The 14874-nt window shown below is 40.8% G+C and overlaps 1 protein-coding gene across 2 annotated transcripts in view; it reads right to left on the bottom strand.

Annotated features, from left to right (window-relative positions):
• Positions 1-14874, bottom strand: part of LOC144599952 (transcription factor SOX-30-like) — a 62645-nt gene that overhangs the window by 29699 nt on the left and 18072 nt on the right. For both annotated transcript variants that reach the window (XM_078411231.1, XM_078411232.1), the window contains exon 2: positions 3752-4169. In XM_078411231.1, the coding sequence (XP_078267357.1) occupies positions 3752-4169 (418 nt within the window). The remainder of the gene's footprint in view (positions 1-3751; positions 4170-14874) is intronic.

The following is a 14874-nucleotide window of genomic DNA, read 5'->3' as shown; positions in this document are numbered from 1 at the left end:
AGGCAGTGATCACAACATGATAAGTTTTACTCTGCAAATGGAAAGGCAGAAGGGAAAATCGGAAGTGTCGGTATTACAGTATAGCAAAGGGGATTACAGAGGCATGAGGCGGGAGCTGGCCAAAATTGACTGGAAGGAGGCCCTAGCAGGGAAGACGGTAGAACAGCAATGGCAGGTATTCCTGGGAATAATGCAGAGGTTGCAGGATCAATTTATTCCAAAGAGGCAGAAAGACTCTAAGGGGAGTAAGAGACACCTGTGGCTGACAAGGGAAGTCAGGGACAGCATAAAAATTAAGGAGAGGAAGTATAACATAGCAAAGAAGAGTGGGAAGACAGAGGATTGGGACTCTTTTAAAGAGCAACAAAAGTTAACTAAAAAGGCAATACGGGGAGAAAAGATGAGGTACGAGGGTAAACTAGCCAATAATATAAAGGAGGATAGCAAAAGTTTTTTTAGGTACGTGAAGAGGAAAAAAATAGACAAGGCAAATGTGGGTCCCTTGAAGACAGAAGCAGGGGAATTTATTATGGGGAACAAAGAAATGGCAGACGAGTTAAACCGTTACTTTGGATCTGTCTTCACTGAGGAAGATACACACAATCTCCCAAATGTTCTAGGGGCCGGAGAACCTAGGGTGATGGAGGAACTGAAGGAAATCCACATTAGGCAGGAAATGGTTTTGGGTAGACTGATGGGACTGAAGGCTGATAAATCCCCAGGGCCTGATGGTCTGCATCCCAGGGTACTTAAGGAGGTGGCTCTAGAAATAGTGGAAGCATTGGAGATCATTTTTCAATGTTCTATAGATTCAGGATCAGTTCCTGTGGATTGGAGGATAGCAAATGTTATCCCACTTTTTAAGAAAGGAGGGAGAGAGAAAACGGGTAATTATAGACCAGTTAGTCTGACATCAGTGGTGGGGGAGATGCTGGAGTCGATTATAAAAGACGAAATTGCTGAGCATTTGGATAGCAGTAACGGGATCATTCCGAGTCAGCATGGATTTACGAAGGGGAAATCATGCTTGACAAATCTACTGGAATTTTTTGAGGATGTAACTAGGAAAATTGACAGGGGAGAGTCGGTGGATGTGGTGTACCTCGACTTTCAGAAAGCCTTCGACAAGGTCCCACATAGGAGATTAGTGGGCAATATTAGGGCACATGGTATTGGGGGTAGGGTACTGACATGGATAGAAAATTGGTTGACAGACAGAAAGCAAAGAGTGGGGATAAATGGGTCCCTTTCGGAATGGCAGGCAGTGACCAGTGGGGTACCGCAAGGTTCGGTGCTGGGACCCCAGCTATTTACGATATACATTAATGACTTAGACGAAGGGATTAAAAGTACCATTAGCAAATTTGCAGATGATACTAAGCTGGGGGGTAGTGTGAATTGTGAGGAAGATGCAATAAGGCTGCAGGGTGACTTGGACAGGTTGTGTGAGTGGGCGGATACATGGCAGATGCAGTTTAATGTAGATAAGTGTGAGGTTATTCACTTTGGAAGTAAGAATAGAAAGGCAGATTATTATCTGAATGGTGTCAAGTTAGGAGGAGGGGGAGTTCAACGAGATCTGGGTGTCCTAGTGCATCAGTCAATGAAAGGAAGCATGCAGGTACAGCGGGCAGTGAAGAAAGCCAATGGAATGTTGGCCTTCGTAACAAGAGGAGTTGAGTATAGGAGCAAAGAGGTCCTTCTACAGTTGTACCGGGCCCTGGTGATCCGCACCTGGAGTACTGTGTGCAGTTTTGGTCTCCAAATTTGAGGAAGGATATTCTTGCTATTGAGGGCGTGCAGCGTAGGTTCACTAGGTTAATTCCCGGAATGGCGGGACTGTCGTATGTTGAAAGGCTGGAGCGATTGGGCTTGTATACACTGGAATTTAGAAGGATGAGGGGGGATCTTATTGAAACGTATAAGATAATTAGGGGATTGGACACATTAGAGGCAGGAAACATGTTCCCAATGTTGGGGGAGTCCAGAACAAGGGGCCACAGTTTAAGAATAAGGGGTAGGCCATTTAGAACGGAGATGAGGAAGAACTTTTTCAGTCAGAGAGTGGTGAAGGTGTGGAATTCTCTGCCTCAGAAGGCAGTGGAGGCCAGTTCGTTGGATGCTTTCAAGAGAGAGCTGGATAGAGCTCTTAAGGATAGCGGAGTGAGGGGGTATGGGGAGAAGGCAGGAACGGGGTACTGATTGAGAGTGATCAGCCATGATCGCATTGAATGGCGGTGCTGGCTCGAAGGGCTGAATGGCATACTCCTGCACCTATTGTCTATTGTCTATTGTCTATTATCATTTCTCCCTCATGAGGGGAGTTCACTCACAGTTTCAGTCAGGACTGTCTTTCACTCAAGGTTTTTCTTTCCCCCCAATACCTTCACAGTGTATCTTAATCAAGATCTTAAACAAACTGCCCCTTCTAACTTGCACATTAATTTTCCCCTTCTTCCATCTTGAGCAAATTATATTGCAAACTGCAGAGCACCATACTCTGTTTGCTGAACACTCCAGGGCAGTGGGAGAAAGCTTATTTCCAGCAGCCCTAATGTGGTCTTCACTAAGGTCCTTGATAGTGGTGAAGTTGTCCTTGAACAGCTGCTCAGTTGGTGAGTTTGGAACTCTGAGCAGAGTAAGCAAGGATAGTATGGTTCATGAAAGGCAAGGGGATCACCATTAATTTGGTGATTTTGCTTGATGTGCCTACGTTTTTTATGACTATTCAGCAAAGGTCATAATTGGACTAAAAAACTAATTAGTTTAGTTAGGGAAGAAACACACGCTGTATATTGTGATGTCCCATTAGGCTTGCAATTGAAGCCAGGAAATATGTGAGTGGGTGAACTAGACAGAAATCGTGGACATAGAAGTCCATTCCAATCTCCTGGTTAGCATGATTCCACCTTAAAATGATCACTAGCATGATCTCTCTTGGGCAAAAAAGGCAAAGAACTGGAGTAACTCAGCGGGTCAGGCAACATCTCTGGAGAACATGGATGGGTGATGTTTTGGGTTGGGACTCTTCTTTAAAATGATTGTGGTGCAGTGGAGGTGAAGAAAGCTGGAAGGGAAGAGGCCCAGAAAAAAGCCTGACAAGGTTTAGGTGGGTTCAAGTGAGGGTTTTATTTAGGCAGATAGTTGGAATAAGGCCAGAGACGAAAAGGCAGATGGTATTAAAGATTCGGACAAAAGGATTTAAGCTCAAGAAGCTTGAGAAAGGAATGTAAATGGAACGGGAAGGAAGAAATAGGTGCAAGTCCAGGTGGGGCACGGGGGAGAAAACTTGGGCAAAGTTATTTTTATATGCAATTTACTCATGAATCTTGGGCACTGATGAAACAGTTTTTTTGGCTTGTGTGGTCTCCAACATGTTTGGTCCCTTCAAAGAATCAACACGTTGGAAAGCAATCTTTCTCTTAAATATTTTTAATTGTTTAAATAAATATTGGTATGTCACCAGCAAAACAATTTTTTTAAATATTTGTTAAATAAGGGTCTTGGTGTAATTATTGTCTATGTGTCTTAAAATTACCAAATCAAACCCTGCAACGCTTAAAAAAATTGACATTGTAGTGCAATACAATAGCCACTGTTACAGGTCGCATGGAGATTTACTGTTGAAAATATGTTGCTTAGCAAAATGCTATTTAGGTATATAAATAATACCAGGACTACACTAAACTCAAATAGGGTTTGTCAGAAGACAAATTATTTTTTTCTTAAATATAGATAAAGACAGAAGTACCTGCTTCAGTAGGAGGTACAGTAAGAGGAACATTGATAGTGTTGATCTTCAAGGATGGGTCCACTTGTGTCTGTAGCCTAATGTCGCCCAAATTGTTTGATGCTAGTGATCCAGATAATTTGGCAAATTTGACCACTTCGCAAGTGGAAGATGAACCTTGAAGCTGAAGTTTAATTCCAGGTGGAAGTGGGTGCAAAGTTATTGGAAGTTTCAGATCTGTATGTTGTGACCCATCAGTTCCATTCAGATCCTTTAAGAACAATAAATCTTTAGTCTGCTGAGTTCCCCTGTTGGAACCAGAAGGTTTATAATGCTCATCATCTTCTATTTTTATCTTTTCAGTCACATGTTGGCCAGCAATATTTTGATCACCATAATCCTTTCTTGAGCTTAACCCTGAAACATATTTATTTTCACTCTGAAAAAGAAATGGAAAATGTTAAGGAGAAAATCTGAATGGTTATAATTATTTTTATGTTATCTTATTACTTAATGTCGTCTTATTACTTGATTTGTAAAAACCTTTTCTCTGGAGTAGAGAGCATTGATGACTTCCCTGATCAGAAGCTTATGGATTTTAATCCTTGGCTGTATTGTAGGAGCTAAGTGAGTAAATAGGGGTTGATATCAAAATTGCAGGTTTCAACAGGAAAAAACTTAAATCGGAATCCGTCCTCCTGATTATTTTTCTTGGAAGCTGCAAATGCATAGATGTTTTGATCAGAGCACAAACAGACCCAGCTAATGAAATGACTCACGGTTGAATCATTTCCTAAGATTCACAGTTGACATTTGCACATTCAGAATATCCATGGAACAGTTTTCCAGCATGAGGTGGTACTATCAGGAAGGGAAAAAGCACATAGAACATCATAAAACAGGAAATCTCTCTTTCCTGTTAGCTAAAACAATCAATCTAATAAGGGAAGCAATGGTAGTTGACCCCAAAGGGGCAAAATCTATTTTCCTGATGAGTTATACGACATTCACAATATCTTAAAAGAGGGAACAAAATTTGGTATTGGTCAGATGCGTCATTTTTATTGCTTTTACTTACATATATGTCAACACTGGAGAAAAAAGAGTCTGATTATTTCAAAAGTGATGACCAAAATTTTCGGAACTACATCTTATCCACTATCTTGTTCGTTATAATCATCAATATCAAAGTCCAGCGATGCTTTAAGGGATGCTAATACATGAGGTATGAACACAATTTAAATTTTCTTTATAAAACAAAATTCAAGGCCGTCTTTTATGAAAGCTTTTTGTTTTCTTTAACCAAGTTAGTTTCACTGTCCAAAAGCTAATCAAGCACGGCCTATCTGACCCTAATCAAACATTTGTGCTTTACTGTTATTGACATGATGATTTCACATTGATTTACTAATAATCTTTTACCACATAAGACTTTACCCTATTCCTAAATGAATATTAGTTGAACTTTTTAAGGGGGTTAATCAACTTTGTAGTAATATTCATTAACTATTTGTTGACCCCATAGAATTCAAGAAACAATAGAAATCTATTTAAGTATTATTAGGGAAGAGTTTGAGTTTCTTTGTGCTTTTTATGTTAGAAATATCAGCATTCAGAAATGGTCAACTTAATTTTGCTCTAACAAAGACAGTGTGAAAAAATTATTCACACGAGTTGAAAAATAGACGTGGTCTATTTTTAAATGCTGTGAGATTGAAAGGTGTTGGTGTTCAGAGGGCTGGGATATCTGTGTATATGAATCTTTAAATATTAGTGTGGAAGTGCAGCAGGCATAAGGAAAGAACACGTTAGTTAATCATTGCTGCAAAAGGATTTAAGTACAAGAAGCCTTACTACATTTTACATAGTTTAGTTAAGTTACAGTGCCCTCCATAATGTTTGAGCAAAGACCCGTCATTTATTAATTTGCCTCCGTACTCCACAATTTGAGATTTGTAATAGAAAAAATCACGTGTGGTTAAAGTGCACATTGTTTGATTTTATTATAGGCCATTTTTATGAATTTTGGTTTCATCATGTAGAAATTACAGCAGTGTTTATACATAATCCCCCCATTTCAGGGCACCATAATGTTTGGGACACAGCAATGTCATGTAAATGAAAGTAGTCATGTTTAGTATTTTGTTGCATATCCTTTGCATGTAATGACTGCTTGAAGTCTGCGATTCATGGACATCACCAGTTGCTGGGTGTCTTCTCTGGTAATGCTCTTCCAGGCCTGTATTGCAGCCATCTTTAGCTTATGCTTGTTTTTGTGGCTAGTCCCTTTCAGTTTTCTCTTCAGCATATAAAAGGCATGCTCAGTTGGGTTCAGATCGGGGGATTGACGGCCACTTAAGAATTGACCATTTTTTAGCTTTGAAAAACTCCTTTGGTGCTTTAGCAGTATGTTTGGGATCATTGTCTTGCTGTAGGATAAGCTGCAGGCCAATGAGTTTTGAGGCATTTGTTTGCACTTGAGCAGATAGGATGTGTCTATGCACTTCAGAATTCATTATGCTACTGCCATCAGCAGTCATATCATCAATGAAGATAAGTGAGCCAGTACCTTCAGCAGCCATACATGCCCAGGCCATAACACCCCCACCAACATGTTTCACAGATGAGGCAGTATGCTTTGGATCTTGGGCAGTTCCTTCTCTCCTCCATACTTTGCTCTTGCCATCAGTCTGATGTAAGTTAATCTTCATGTCATCTGTCTACAAGACCTATTTCCAGAACTGTGGTTGCTCTTTTAAGTACTTCTTGGCAAACTGTAACCCGACCATCCTATTTTTGCAGCTAACCAGTGATTTGCATCTTGCAGTGTAGCCTCTGTACATCTGTTCACGAAGTCTTCTGCGGACAGCGTTTATTGACAAATCCACGCCTAACTCCTGAAGAGTGTTTCTGATCTGTTGGACAGGTGTTTGGGGATTTTTCTTTATTATAGAGAGAATTCTTCTGTCATCAGCTGTGGAGGTCTTCCTTGGCCTGCCAGTCCCTTTGCAATTAGTAAGCTCACTAGTGCTCTCTTTCTTCTTAATGATGTTCCAAACAGTTGATTTTGGTAAGCCTAAGGTTTGGCTGATGTCTTTAACAGTTTTATTCTTGTTTCTCAGTCTCATAATGGCTTCTTTGACTTTCATTGGCACAACTTTGGTCCTCATGTTGATAAACAGCAATAAAAGTTTCGAAAGGTGACGGAAAGACTGGAGGAAAGACTAGGTGCTGAGAGCTCTCTTATACCTGCATTAAGGAGCCAATTAAACACACCTGAGCAATCACAAACACCTGTGAAGCCATGTGTCCCAAACAATATGGTGCCCTGAAATGGGGGGACTATGTATAAACACAGCTGTAATTTCTACATCGTGTAACCTAAATGTATAAAAATACTGTAACAAAATCTGACAATGTGCACTTTAACCACATGTGATTTTTTTCTATGACAAATCTGAAATTGTGGAGTACAGAGGCAAATAAATAAATGATGGGTCTTTGTCCCAAACATTATGGAGGGCACTGTACATCTAGAGCCTCTGGAAGTGAAACAAATGTTCACCAGACTGCACCCAAAAGGAGAATAGCAGGGAGCAAGTTTGTCTTTGGACAAACAATGAAGACTGGGCCTGTATTTGATTTAGTTTTGAAGGATGACTGATGATCTCCCTGAAACACTCAAAATTCTTACATGCTTGTCAAGGTACACAAAGGAATGTTTCCACTGGCAGGAATGTCCAGAACTAGGGTCTCTGGCTCAAAATAAGGGGTTGGCCACTCTGAACTGAAAATAAATCTTCACGCAGATGGTGGTATATCCTTTGAATTCTCTATCTAAGAGGGTTATAGACCAGTCGCTGAGTATTTAAGGCAGAGATTAATATATTATTGATATTAAGATAATAAAGAAAAGTAGTGCAGAGATTAATATATTATTGATATTAAGATAATAAAGAAAAGTAGTGCTTAATAATCCACAATCTGTATGGAATGTGAGTATTATAGTGTTCACTTGCTTCTCAATGTTATGTTCCTATGTACTGGAGAACTCTATATATCAGTGGGAAAATACTTCCATATTCATAAAACAAGGTGCAGTGGGAACACAGAAGGACACACTGCATCTGTGGAGGGAAATGGACAGATGACGTTTTGAATTGGGACCCTTCTTCAGAGTAGAGGAGATATAGCTGGCAAAGGGAGGTGAAGGGAAGGGGTAAGGCAAGAACTGGCAATTGATAGGTGATAAGCAAGGAATACTTTCACAAAAGTCATTATCATCAAGCAAAAGCAGGAAATATACAGGCAATAGAAGTGGTGAATAATGTAATACAACGAATTCTACAATGGATTCCAAAAAATTCTTGTTGATCAATGCTCTAGTGTGTAGACACAGACTAGCAGGCCAATGCAATGCATTGTCATGAAGGTCTAAAAGGTGCAGGCCTTGCATTGCATCTTGTATATTTAAATAAGGCTTCACATGAACACCACCTTGGAATTCAATCTAAACCATACCTCAGAACTTCAGGAATTAACTAGAGTTGGGGTTTTTTTGTTTTGAAACTTGCCCTGAAATTTGTTAAAGGTCATTTTGTGTAAAAATTAGTAACGGTTCCAATTCCTATACCTGTTAACTCTCCATGAGAAAGTAGTGTAATTGGAGATTGCAAGTGTAAAAGCTATGTACTACATCTGCTGTGTGTGACATATACAGGCTCTTCAAGTGGATTAGTTTACATCATTGGGCACGTCATTGTTTACGTCATTGTCCGTCAGGACAAATCTTTTGTTTGTTTGTTTGTTTTTATGTCTTGTTTGCTCTGTAAAGCGTCTTTGAGTATCCTGAAAAGCGCTATATAAAATAAATGTATTATTATTATTATTATTATTATTATAGGCAGGCTGTAATGTCTTAAATTTAAAATCCCTTCACCGCTCATCGCATTTGCCCACAATTGCCAAAGTTTCCTCAGAACCTAAATCTAAATCTAAACCTTCAAAACGATGAATTTTACCATTTGAATATAGAAGTACTGCACCACCATCATCTTGAGGTTTCCTTCCAAGTTAAACACCACCCAAATGTGGGTCTATGTTCCTCCACTCTTAATGGGACCAAATTCTGAAATTCCCAATCTATAAACATTGTGGGAGCTCTTCACTATATGAATTGCAAAATTCAAGATGGCTTACTACCACCTTCTGATGACCAGAAGGGAATGGCAGGGAATGCTAGACTTGATAACAATCCCTTATCTACGCCAGGAATAACAGGTATAACAGGTATAACAGAGCTTTATTTGTCGTTCGGTACCGAAGTACCGAACGAAACTACATAGCAGTCATAGAAAAAAAAAAAAAGAACACAAGACACATAACCCCAACACAAACGTCCATCACAGTGACTCCAAACACCCCCTCACTGTGATGGAGGCAACAAAACTTCCACTCTCTTCCCCACGCCCACGGACAGACAGTTCGTCCCCGACCGACCCGCACAGTCCCCGCACCGGGCGCTGAAACGTCTCGCGGCCGAACCGGGCGATGAAAGGCCCGCGACCAAGCCTTGCGCAGCTAAGTCCCGTGGTCGAGCCGCACCGGGCGATGTAAAGTCCGCAGCCGAACCGCACCAGCGATGAAAAGCCCCGCAGCCGAGCTGCACCGGGCGATGTTAAGCCCCGCAGCCGAGCTGCACCGGGCACTGTTAAGTCCAGCGGCCAAGCCGCACCGGGATGTAAAGTCCAGCGGCCAAGCCGCAGCGGGCGATGTTAGGCCCCGCAGCCGAGCCGCACCCCGCGCCGTGAGGAAGAGAAAAGTTCCCCCCCCCCCCACACCCACCCACCCACACCACCACCCCCTCCCACACATACACAACCAAAAAAAAATATATAAAAACCATCCCAACACCGACACACAACAAAAAAAGGGAAAAAAAAGACGGACAGACTGCTAGTCAGCCGCTGCCGTTAGGCCAAATAGGCCATATAGACCAAATCTAAATGTCAAGGCATATGATGCATGACTGTTACATTTCAACTTATTTTATTCATTAGAATTCATGCAATCCTCAATTTAGATGCAAGTATTGGTAATTATAGATAAGCCAGCGGTAGTGCAGTATATAACATAGTATATATGGTGCCGTTTTTTATACTCACTTGTTATTAACTGTAATTAGTGAATAGGTGGTATTAGAACAGGAAGACTAGCCAAATAATCTTAACTCAGCCTCACCCCACCACTACCACCCCCACTACATTCACACCTCCCCCCATGGGCGGCATGGTGGCGCAGCGGTAGAGTTGCTGCCTTACAGCGAATGCAGCGCCGGAGACTCAGGTTCGATCCTGACTACGGGCGCCGTCTGTACGGAGTTTGTACGTTCTCCCCGTAACCTGCGTGGGTTTTCTCCGAGATCTTCGGTTTTCTCCCACACTCCAAAGACGTACAGGTATGTAGGTTAATTGACTGGGTTAATGTAAAAATTATCCCTAGTGTGTGTAGGATAGTGTTAATGTGCGGGGATCGCTGGGCGGCGTGGACTCGGTGGGCCGAAGGGCCTGTTTCTGCGCTGTATCTCTAAATCTAAAAAATCAAATATTTCTATCAGTGTAGAAAATGATTTTTAGTAAAAATAATCTGCAGACATTTGTTATGGAACATATTCTTTAAAAAAAATAAACAAAGTAGGCATTAAAGGAAGAATATTTGCATGGTTATAAAATAGAATAATATTCAACTTCATGGAACTTCATTGAATATGGTATTAGGTCATCTTATCCAACTAGATTCCATAACTTTACAATGCCAACTACTTCTGCCACAAATATACAATAACCATTACAATATTTTATAAACAAGACCCCATAAATGCAAGCAAATGTTATTAACCTCCATAACCTGGCCCCATCCTACCTGACCGACCTCCTCCACAGGCACACTCCCACCTGCACCCTCTGCTCTGCCGCTGCCAATCTCCTATCCCCCCACATCCGGACCAAACTCAGATCCTGGGGGGACAGGGCTTTCTCCATCGCTGCTCCCACCCTATGGAACTCACTACCCCAAACCGTTAGAGACTCCTCCACACTCACCACATTCAAAACATCGCTGAAGTCTCACCTGTTCAGTACTGCCTTCAACCACTGAAGGTCACCTCACCTTCTGTCTCCTTTCTCTGTTCATTTATTTATTTACTTATTTATCTATTTATTCATTTCCCTATGTTCTCAAAATCTCTGTAAAGCGTCTTTGAGTATATGAAAAGCGCTATATAAATAAAATGCATTATTATTATTATTATTATTAATCCATGAAGATTCATGTTTTCATGAATTTAATGTGCATGCTAATCCTAATTCTTGAAAGGCATTTGTTAAAAAGTTCTCACAAATTGCATAATTCAAACCAATTTACGCCAAATCTTAAGCATCTGCACAGATGATACTTTCACTTTATTATGTAGATTCTATTGTGATCTTAGATAAAGGAATAGTAGCAGTCACTGATACTGTAATGGTTAAGTAAACATTCAAAATGTAAGCATTAACTGAAAAAAGGACATGATATTTCAGTTTAAACTCAAGTATTCAAGAGAAAATCTCTCAAATGGAGGTACCTTCCACAGGATTGACACAAACAAAATAAAAGTAAATGGTTTGCCTTCACTTGCCTGACCACAATCAGAGACTATGAAGGTTGAATATAGTCACTTGTGCCAAATATAGTTTAAAAAGGAGGTTGCATAGACTAAACCAAAAATACTGACAGGAGTAAACTGCGATTTCTTTTTGCAACCTGACTTGGCTGCCTTATCAGACAACTGAGCCAATGATATGCTGAGTGCAAGTGCAAATCCAGAACTCCTGCTCTACATCATGCCAAGATGTCGCCATTTCTATCTCCATAGAGCCAACTGAAGGTTACCTTCAGAGAAATGTAGGGGCACCATCCCGTGGCACTCTGATCGTTGTGCCATTCATCCTGAAAATGATCCTGTGGAGGGTATCTCTAATGAAGATTTCTCCCAAAGTTCCACAGATTGGTGCAAATGTAATCTGTAAATAAAGAAGCACGGAATGAGAAAAGGCCCTTCTGGCCATCAATGCTGTTTCTTTTCCACAAGCCAATTGCAGTGCTTTCTATCATGGATCCCAAATGCAATTGCTTCAAGGAGTGTTCTGCTAATCTCTCTGTGGATTCCAACACCAGTCAAGAAAACCTCAAGATAATTTGTCTACAAATCTACAAATTTCAATCCAACCTCTGGTCGGATATTGATCTAGCATACTTTCAAGTTAATTACTAAGATATTAACTACTTGTATTAGAAATCAGTTCCACATATTCTCTAATTTTTAGAAAAGCAATTTTCCTTTAATTTAGCATTTGCTAAATCCACATTAGGTAGCCTGCTATCCTATAATTTGGACACCAATCTTTATTTCTCCAGGATCTAATTGTTGCAATTATCCTTGTTACTATTCCTTGAATTCTTCCCAATGTATCAATGTCCACTTGAATATAGCGTAGCATGTAATAGTAAACTCAGAAGGTCCCTCACGGTAGGCTAATCCAGAAAAATAAGAAGCATGGAGTCCACAGTGACTTGTACCTTTGGATTCAGAATTGGCCCTTTCATAGGGTTGTGGTGGAAATATGTTTGACTGGAGGTCAATGACCTGTAGAGTTCCATAGGGATCTGTGCTGGGACATCTGTTATTTGTTATATATGCAAACAACATAAATGTAGACTGGTTGGTTAATAACTTTGCAAATGATACCAATATGAACAGAGCTGTCTTCTTCTTGCGTTTGAGGCAGCAGAAGTTATGTAATGCCCTCCAGGCGCTGTAGCCAGTGCAATGTGCTATTGTCGAGGGCCGTGAGGTCTACCCCTCCACCAGGGGGACGGAGGACAGCACAGTCGAAAATGACGCGCTGCGCTGTTTGCTGGTCTTCTCCACACATGCAGGCTGCTGATGGACGCAACCCCCAACGATGCATGTTGGCGTTGAACCGGCCGACCCCTGTGCGGAACCGGTTCAGGGCGACCTACTCTTTGCGGGGCATGTCCGAGCCGGGTGGGGCTGTGGTGTTCAACAGAGCCGTGGACAGTGAGGAAGGATGCCAAAATATACAATGGGATGTCGAGCAGCTACAGAAATGGGTGGAGAAATGGCAGATGGAGTTTAATCTGAGTAAGTGTGAGGCATTGCACTTTGGGAGGTTGAATGTAAGTTGGAAGTACATAGTTAATGGGAGACCTTAACAGCATTGATGTGCATAAGGATCTTGGGATCCAAGTCCATAGCTCCATGAAAGTGGCAACAAAAGTAGTGGTAAAGAAGGCGTGTGGTATACTTGACTTCATAGGTTGGAGCACTGAGTATGAGAATCAGGAAGTCACATTGCAGCTTTATATGACTTTGGTTAAGGAGCATTTGGAGCACCGTGTTCAGTTCCAGTCACTCCATTATGGAAAGTTACTCCATTATGCATTATATGTGGAGGCTTTGGAGAGGGGGTACAGAGGTTTACTAAAAGGCTGCCTGGATTAGAGAATATTAGCTAGAAGGAGAGGTTGGACAAATCTACATTGTTTTCTCTGGAAAATTGGAGGAAGAAGGAAGATCTGATGGAAGTATATGAAATTATGACAGGCAAAGATAGGGTAGACAGTCAGAACCTTTTTGCCAGGATTGAAATGTCAAAGACTAGAGGGTATAGCTTTCTAAACGTTCTCACAGGTGATAGGGGCAAAGTTTAGGGGAGATGTGTGAGGTTCATTTTTCTTTACACAGATAATGGTGGGTGCCTGGTACATGCTGCCAGGGGTGGTGGTGGAGGCAGATAGGATAGTGGCATTTAAGAGGCTTTTGGATAGGCACATGCACATGCAGGGAATGGTGGGATATGGATAACATGCAGGCAAAGAAGATTACTTCAATCATGTTTGGTATGGACATTGTGGGGCAAAGGGCCTGTTCCTGTGATGCTCTGTTCTATGTAACTCAGTGAATACAGAGTTAAAATAATTTCATAATCAATTTAAACCCCCATGTGCTGGGATATTCTATTAATAACAATCTGACATTGACTGAAATGATTATTAATCATACTCAAGTGCAGCTAAACTTACATTTCACTAATGGAAACCCATTTCTTGGCCATTTTATGTTTCTTGTTTTCCATTGCACATTACCTTATGCCTCATCGTGTAAAACCTATTACCCATTAGCTTAACCAATTCTAGTTGCACAGTTATCAATCACTTACTCCAGTTTTTTTGCATACATTAACAAAGCTAAAGGCAAAGTACACAAGGTACAATATTGAATTTGAAAATTGCTGGAGAGGAGATATGATAAATCAAGTAGTTGTCTGATTGTGGAAAAAAATTGTTTCAAAAATGGCCTGTGCATGGAAAGAGCACAGAAGGGAAGGGATTTGATTCCTCTGATGTCCTGAGAAAGAATAAATTGTGAAATTGTTTGCATTAGTATGAAGTTGTTGAGAGGAGAAAGTCCTCTTCCGGGTATCATGGTGGGAAGGCGGCTTACTTTTTTATCACAACTCTGGAAGCAAGTTGGGGGACAAAACGGATAAAGGGATGAGTTTATGGAGGTGGGGGAAAGGAGACTGGGGCGGTGAGACACAGTGGGAGAAATGTGTGTGCATGAACCAAGTCTGCATTTCCAGAATTGGGCAGGTCAGGACTTTATAAGAGATGGTAGTTGTTTTAAACAAAAAAATAAATGTTTAGCACATTGTTCTTTTGCTGACAATTAAATCATTGAAAGAGATTGAGAGTTGAGAGTTGGAGTCAGTTCAGATGACAACATTTGCTAGAAGAGATTCTCAAGTTGGATTGTCAAGCGACATAAAGAAATTGCTTTTTTATCAAACTAAAAGAAAAGTGTGTGTAGGTCACTAATAGGAGTGGAGGTAAGCAAAGTGGTTTCATGATAAAACTGCAAGAATTATGTTTGCACAAAGATTATACAATTTAAGGGGCATGATAAAGTGGAATAACAATACCATCAGTAAAATAGATTAGAAAATCTCCAATACACAGGAAGAGAATGAGACTGAAAATATAATGGAACCATTGACACTACAAAATGATATGAAGTACTT

This window comes from Rhinoraja longicauda, chromosome 14, assembly GCF_053455715.1.
Source record: "Rhinoraja longicauda isolate Sanriku21f chromosome 14, sRhiLon1.1, whole genome shotgun sequence".
NCBI classification, from domain to species: Eukaryota; Metazoa; Chordata; class Chondrichthyes; order Rajiformes; family Arhynchobatidae; genus Rhinoraja; species Rhinoraja longicauda.
Note: the sequence above shows the minus strand (reverse complement) of the source record. Positions and strands in the feature narration are given on the sequence as shown.